This window comes from Pinus tabuliformis, chromosome 3_2, assembly GCF_031772625.1.
Source record: "Pinus tabuliformis cultivar Carrire ecotype Pingquan chromosome 3_2, CPIR1, whole genome shotgun sequence".
Lineage (NCBI taxonomy): Eukaryota > Viridiplantae > Streptophyta > Pinopsida > Pinales > Pinaceae > Pinus > Pinus tabuliformis.
Window position 1 is genome coordinate 407947458 of NC_142302.1, and position 8203 is coordinate 407955660.

Sequence of the window (8203 nt, forward strand, 5' to 3'; positions counted from 1 at the left end):
GTTGAATCGTGAAGTATTGTTATGTTGTGGAGAGTGTGTGATGTTAACGTGTAATTTGTGGGTTGAAGCCGGACTGGTTAATGGTGCACTTGGATGTATTGAAAATATTTTCTTTGTACCTGGTTCAAAGGTGCCACAACTTCCAGAATTTGTTACAATTAGGTTGGAAAAGTATTGTGGTCTTCCATTTGATAGGGATTGTCCAATGCTTGTACCGATTCTGGTTGTTGTTAGGGGGAATATGAGACATATGCCTTTGAAAATGGCATGGGAATTGACAATACACAAATCACAGGGGATGACTTTACAATGAGCCACTATAGATATTGGAGACAAAGAGAGGTAGGGTCTGACATTTATAGTTATATCAAGAGTGAAATCAATAGATGCTTTGCGTATTTCACTGTCTTTTTCTTTTCAATGTTATGCAAAAATGCAAGACAATGCATATGTTACACTTAGAAAGAAAGAGGAGGAACGATTGAAGTCAATATCATTTTTGGGGTATTTATCTTGAATACAATTTACTATTCATGAATTCTTTTTTGTATTTGTTGTTGTTTCTTTCAATTATTTGTATGCATGTCTTTATGAAAAGAGAAGATTACTTCTCTCTAGCTATTGTTATTTTTTGCAATTATTTGTATGCACCTTGATAAGTTGTTTGTTTTTCTTGTTGCCTTTCAATGGATTTGTTGATTGGTCAAGTAAGTAAATTGACTGTTTTGGAGCAATTGCATGTGCTAATAAACTTTATGGTGGTGCTATTGTTGTTTCATTGGTTGAATTGTACTTGTTTCCGTTTTTTTGCTCCTTCTTTCGAATCCCATTACATTTATGTTTCAATACGAAAGAACCAAAATCATAAATCAACAATTTCATTTTTTTTTTATTTGTTTTGTTTGAATGTACTGATTTTAATTGTATCTTTTTGTCAATAATTCACAGATATGGAGAACAATGATGGTTTGTATTACATCAAAGTGACGGAAACTATTAGTTTTGTTACCTTTATTCGTGCAAGGTTTAATAAAAGACATGACTTCTATCCTGATTTTGTCGATGACCATATTCGTGTTTTGAATGGAATCAAATCACATGTTGAAACTTTATATCATTTGCAACAAAGAGAATTAGGGAGGAAAACGAGAAGGGACTGACTTGAAAGTGTGAAGTATTGTGATCATTACCTTGTTGATTTGAATTGGTGTTGCTTTTGACACTGCTTTGGGTGTGTTTTGGAAGAGGCTCGCATCAAATAATTGTGTTCTAGTTGAGTGTTGAAAGTTGGGTTTTGTTGTGCAATGTGTTGTTATTGTTAGAAATAAAATATACCTGATTAAAAGTATGTTTTCTATTTCTTTCAATGTTAGTAAATTCTGTGTTCTTGTAATTGGTCCTATAATGTTTAAAATTTGTTTTCTTTTTTTTGCCGCATTGCGATAGAGATTGTCAGAATCGTCCTTTGTTAACTATCGTCAACTATTGTTAGTAGTTTACAACGGTTGTTGATCATGCGGAAATTTATGCTCTCCTCAATGCCTTTACTTTTTCTTATGATTATACTTATTAATATTTTCAATTAACATTATTATTATATTCTATGATGAATAATGTTATATATTTATGTTATTAATTTTTATTAATATTTTTTACTTGATTTTGTTAATATAATGATGGGTTATTTTATCATATTTATTTATTTTTATTACTTTTAAATAATTAATTGAATTATGTTTAATTTTTTTATTAAATGTTTGTTTATGTATAGAATTATTTAATTCTAAAATTATTTTAAATTGTTATTATTTTTTTATTATTATATAATATTATTAATATTATTTATTTATAATATTAATATGTGTTGATATAAATTTATAGGTATTTATCAACCATATTTATATTAATATAAATGTGATTGTACTAATATTTAATTAATTATCTAATATTTATATTCCATAAAAAATAATTATCATTAAATTTAAGCTCATAAACAAAAATATTAATTAATTAAACTATACCCCATAAAATTCCTAAATTCATTGATTTATGCAAAATTTACGTTAAAGTACGAAGAAATTAACCTAGGAATTAATTGGAAATAAAAATTATCATATCAAACATCTCACACCGTCTTTATAACATCATCCCGCGATGGGCCTGGAGTATGCCCTAAAAAAAACTGCTTCTGCGTGGCTAAGAGCTCGTCTTCCTCGGACGTAAGGAAACAGGTTAACGGCCCAAGACCCAGAGGCATCTGGCAGGAGTGAAAGTCTGCTCCCTTACGGACCACCAGCGGGTTATTTCAGGTGGCGTGGTTTTCCTTGATAACAGTGATGTGTCAACTGACATTCGCGGATAGCAGCCAGAGATGGCTGTCCTCAATGTTGGTTTGACAAACTGAGTTTGATAGATTTTTCCACCTTTTGAAAAAAAAAAACAAAGAAAAAAAAAAAAAACATCATCCCGCGATTAAATAAATTATTTTTCCATTAAAAACAACATCCCGCGATTAAACAAATTATTTTTCCATTAAAAACAAAAAAATATTTGTATAGAAGTAACAGCTAGCTCTGGGGGATATGTATTTTTAGTTCACGAAAGGAAACTTTTATGTCACGTTCCTGCGTATCAAAATACGTTTTTTGGTTTTTTTTTTGTTTTATCTTCATAGTTTTCAATGAACCTCGACAAATGGTAATATAAGAAAAGTAAAAATCTTTGAGAGGTTCATGTCTCTGTTGCTGTCCTGTCCTGTACATATACCTTTCAAGGAATTAAATCCCTGGTTCTTTACTGCAGATAACAGTCGTCCACATTATTCAACATGCGTTGAAAATAAATTATAGTTTTCAATGAACCTCGACAAATGGTAATATAAGAAAAGTAAAAATCTTTGAGAGGTTCATGTCTCTGTTGCTGTCCTGTCCTGTACATATACCTTTCAAGGAATTAAATCCCTGGTTCTTTACTGCAGATAACAGTCGTCCACATTATTCAACATGCGTTGAAAATAAATTATAGAATACAAGCAGAGGGAACAGAAGAAGATATGAATTGCCAACTCATTGCAAGGCATATGTCATCATATCCAGAAGCTCTGCAAGATTCCCTTCTTTTTATCCTTGCCATTTTAACCCCCCTGCCTCCCTGAACGAATGGATTTCAGTATCATATCACGATAAAGTTTCCCTTTGCAGTCTATGTCAAAAGAAAGTCCCTTTGTCACTTCTCGAAAAGCCCAAAATTTGAAGAAAAGACTGCTGGAAGTAGCTAGCAGATAGTAGAGTAGGTGAGCATATTCCATTATAACGAAACTCCAAATTTGGATATTTGCAGTGAGTTTCCATTTCGGCTGTTTAGGTTACTCTCGGCAGCTAAGGCCATCAACTGGGCAGCTTTGCAATTGAAACAGGGGAGCCATCAGCTGAGTGATTGTGGGTAGCTTTGCAATTGAAACAGAGTTGATTGTTGGGTTTACTCTACTGCAAAGCCATGGAGGGTGAATATCTTTTAAGAACTTCTCTGTGAATAGAAACTACTATGGCAATAAATAGAGCTATGCCGGTAAAATACCCAATCGCCTGAACTTGCAGTATAGGCTTGTGAGATACATAAGAAACTATGGAGAACAATATTGTTTTTTGGAGTGTATCCTTGTTGCTTTCATGTGGTCTGCTACAGATGAACAGAGCCCACGCTCTTCGTCAAGAGGTTCAAATTTTACAGCTGTTGAAGAGTAGCTTGAAAGATCCTCAGAATTCCATGAAAAACTGGGAAGACTCCATTGATGCGCCTTGCAATTGGGATGGAATTACCTGCGACAATTCTACAGGTATGGTCACTCAAGTCATACTTGAAACCAAATTTCTGAATGGTCCTTTTCCGTCCAATATATGCGGTTTGAGCAACTTGAAGAAACTCCAACTGGGTGTAAATTACCTTGAAGGGAATCTGCCATCGACACTTTTGAATTGCAGCAAGCTAGAATACTTGAATCTTACCAATAATTCTTTGTCCGGTGCTTTACCCAACTTCTCTCCATTGAAATCCCTGCAAATTCTAGATTTGACAATTAACAACTTCACTGGTCCATTCCCTGCTTCTGTGGGAAATTTACCAGAGTTGACCTCTCTGAGCCTGGCTAACAATCCATTCAATCCAGGAAATATACCTGAAGAGCTCATGAATCTGAAAAAGCTCAATCTGCTTTACCTGGCTTCCTGCAATTTGGAAGGAGAAATTCCGAGTTTCATTTTAAATTTTACAGATCTGGGCCTGCTGGATCTCTCTACCAATAACCTCCATGGATGTATTCCAAGGGAAATTTCCAAACTCAGTAAGCTCTACCAACTGGAGCTCTACAGTAACAAACTTAGTGGAAATATACCTCGAGAGCTGGGTAATCTTATATTTCTGCAATATTTTGATGCATCAAAGAACATGCTTAGCGGAAATATTCCGGAGGAGGTTGGCAATTTAAGCAACCTCATTTCCTTTCACCTCTACATGAACCAACTGTCAGGTCCAATTCCCGAAGGTTTTGGGGAATTCCCGTATCTTGTAGGTTTGTCACTGTATCGGAACAATTTCACAGGCCAACTACCACAGAAGCTTGGCAGTCTATCCAAGTTTAACTTGCTCGATGTTTCTGACAACCAATTCAGTGGCCCGCTACCAAAGGATATGTGCAGAGGAGGAAATCTGCAATACTTTCTGGTTCTGGATAACTATTTTACAGGAGAGCTGCCTGAAACTTATGGAGATTGCAAAACTTTGGTTCGCTTTAGAGTCAAAAACAACAGTTTGAGTGGTCCGGTGCCCAAAGGAATTTGGGGACTCCCAAATGTTGACATTATTGATTTAAGCTTCAATCATTTTGTTGGTGGAATTGATCCAGAGATCGCAAATATCAAGGAATTATCAGAGTTGTATATTCAGAATAATCAATTTTCCGGGATTTTGGTACCAGAGATTGGCATGGCAAAGCTATTGATCAAACTTGAAGCAAACAATAATAAATTTACTGGTCCAATACCAAAGGAAATTGGCGACCTGAGTGAGTTGACTGATCTGCTTTTGCAGAACAACATGTTTGAGGGATCCATACCAGACGAGGTTGGTTCCTGTGCTTCTTTGGTTGTTGTAAATCTTGCAGAAAATAATTTGCAAGGGTCGATTCCAGAGTCACTGGGATCTATTGCTGATCTGAACTCCTTAAATCTTTCAAACAACAAACTATCTGGTTCAATTCGAAGCAGTCTTGGTGCACTAAAGCTCAGTTTGCTTGATCTTTCCAATAATGAGTTAAGTGGGCCTGTTCCAGATTCACTTATTAATGACCTAAACAGACAAAGCTTTTCAGGAAATCCAGGGCTCTGTGCTAACAGCTCTGGAAATGATAATTATGATAATAACAATATACTGGAGGCTTGTTCTGATTCCCATGGTGGGAAAGAAGGCAGACAAATGGGAATTATCTCCGGTCTCATTGTTGGCGCAGCATTGTTATTACTTGTGCTTGGATTGATACATTTTCAGCGAAGATATCGTCAAAATCAACTTGACCTGATGGATGAAAATGATAACTCTTCTTGGACCCTTAAATCTTTTCAGAATTTAAGCTTCTCTGCAGAAGATGTTCACGAAGCATTATTAGATGAAGACAATATCATAGGCAGGGGTGGATCGGGCACGGTGTATTGTGTCACGTTTCAGAACAATGAAACTGTAGCAGTAAAGCGAATGTGGACAAAGAACATCAACAGTAATAAGCAAAATGGATTAGATAGATTGATAAAGGCAGAAGTGGATATTTTGGGAACAATTCGGCATAAAAATATAGTGAAGCTTTATTGTCATTTGTCAAATGGTAATTCAAATCTACTGGTATATGAATGCATGCCAAACGGAAACTTATTTGATGCTTTGCATGGAAATAATGAAGAGAAGAAACTAAAGAGAAGAGGTGTGGTTTTGGATTGGCCAACACGGTACAAGATTGCACTGGGAGCAGCTCATGGATTAGCATATCTTCATCATGATTGCTTGCCTGCAATTGTTCACAGAGATGTAAAATCTACCAATATTTTGCTGGATAAATTTTATGAAGCAAAGATTGCCGATTTTGGGATTGCAAAAAATCTTCAAGCTTGTGGAGGAAGGGATTCTACCGTAGCTTTTGCAGGCACCCATGGCTACATTGCTCCTGGTATGTTCAACTTAGTACTGTGCTCCCCTAGTTTGCACCTTTGCCATCGAAATGACAGTCCTTTCTGTGCTCCCCTAGTTTGCACCTTTACCATCGAAATGACAGTCCTTTCTCAAGGTTTTCATAGATTTTGCAGTTATAGATTCTAGCCTTTTTGAAATCCATTTATATTTCTGTGTACATATTTGATGTAAATGGTACAGTACTTACATCCATTTTTGCTATGCAGAATGTGCATACTCTTTGAACGTTACAGAAAAGAGTGATGTTTATAGTTTTGGTGTGGTATTGTTGGAGCTTGTTACTGGCAAGCAACCAATTGAACCAGATTTTGGTGAGAACAAAGATATTGTATACTGGGTTTCACGCAAGATATGTTCCCAGAAAGATGCTTTTGAAGTTCTCGACTCAAATATTTGCAAGTCTTTTCAGGAAGAAATGATCAAAGTCCTGAAAATAGCATTTCATTGTACCTACAACCTACCGGCACTGCGGCCAACAATGAGAGAAGTTGTACAGATGTTGCTGGATGCTGATCCTTGCAATATCAATTTCAGGTCAATCCAGACTGGGGATGATCCATACGACACAAACATTGCTGTTGACACTCCCGCGAAACCAAAATATTGGGGTAAATATTGAAATTACTTATAGCAGATATTATTTTCCATGGAGCTTTGGCTCATCTTCCTGACTAATTTAGATCGAGAAACAATCTGTGCTTGCCGAATGTGTAATGATTGGAAAAAGTAAATTGATTCAAAGCCAGGAAGCAGGCAACTGAAATACATTTTCCAAAAAAGGTTTGACAAATCTGTGATGGGGCTGTTCAGTTGGGTTCACATAATCGTTTGCAGATATAGCAAGAAGATTCCTTTTCTCTGAAGCATATTACAGGTTATTCAACACGATTGTGATGTTGTATTTTGCTGGTTTTAGCAATCCCTTACCCTGCAGCTTTAGCCCTTCACCGTACTTTGAGTATCTGTAAGGCCTGAAAGGCAAGAGAAACGTAGATATATATAAATATTTTCAGTAAGTTTGTCCTCCTATTTTTCATGGATTTTTAATCATCCTTCTGATTAAGGTTTATGCTGTTTTATTCGTTTGAAGATAATAGGTTCTAAGGCTTTTTACATTTGTCTATGTTAATAATAGAATGCACCAAGGATAGAGGAGCTGGCTGTTGCTCACCCTATCATATCTTGTCAGGATCAATACCAAGTTTCCTGAACCAGCTATTTTATTAAGTTTGATTTGGCTGGATAAAGATCTTGTATATTAATAAAAGTTGATATTGAGGTTTGAAGTGTTCCTCTGGAAAATATCATTATGGTTTATTACTCATGGAATTAGTAGGGCATGTTACTTGTTTTTCGATGACTCATTTCCAGAGCTTTTCAACTTCAATGGCACCGTTGTATGCCCTTTCCATTTGCATTTTTTTACTAGCTTATCCTTGAGGACTTTCATTTGTTCCTTCTTTGTACCATACAGGTGTCTATAGTTTGTTGTGACCATGGAATCTTTTTAGCCTTCTTGCATTCAGAAGAAATGGTTTTTCCTGGATAACATGATGCTATAGAGGAAGACATGATAACTAAGTGACTTGGACTAAGAGTGCATTCGAGGTTTCTTCAAATGGTGTTTATATTCTTTTCATGCCAATAGTAAATAGAGTCAATTGTGCCTACAGAAAATCATTACTTGTACATTTTTGCAAAACACTGATATCGGTACTACTTACACAAATCTGATTCTTTTTCTATTCAGTTAAACTGAAACATGGTTGGTCATAGTTTCACTCCATATCTTGGATGGGTCCTAATTATTTGAATGCTTGAAAGAGAAGAAATAACTTATGATTGTTGTTTGTAATAATTTATTTAGTGATCTTCTTCATTCCATATTTCACCAGGTTGAATTATTGCTTTTTTGAACATGCAATTCTATGTGAGGCTCATTGAAAATTGGTCTGGTACCTTGTGGAAT

The 8203-nt window shown here is 35.5% G+C and overlaps 1 protein-coding gene across 2 annotated transcripts; it reads left to right on the top strand.

The window, feature by feature from the left end:
• Positions 1–2983: 2983 nt before the first annotated feature.
• LOC149181112 (uncharacterized) lies at positions 2984–7122 on the top strand. Of its 2 annotated transcripts, XM_089416448.1 has the most exons (3): positions 2984–6211; positions 6441–6545; positions 6644–7122. In XM_089416448.1, the coding sequence occupies exons 1-3, from the start codon at positions 3625–3627 to the stop codon at positions 6745–6747; spliced, it is 2796 nt and encodes a 931-aa protein (XP_089272574.1). In that variant the 5' UTR covers positions 2984–3624; the 3' UTR covers positions 6748–7122. The 2 variants fall into 2 exon arrangements, with proteins under 2 accessions (XP_089272574.1, XP_089272573.1); XM_089416447.1 differs by having other exon boundaries at positions 2988–6211; positions 6441–7122.
• Positions 7123–8203: the final 1081 nt, after the last annotated feature.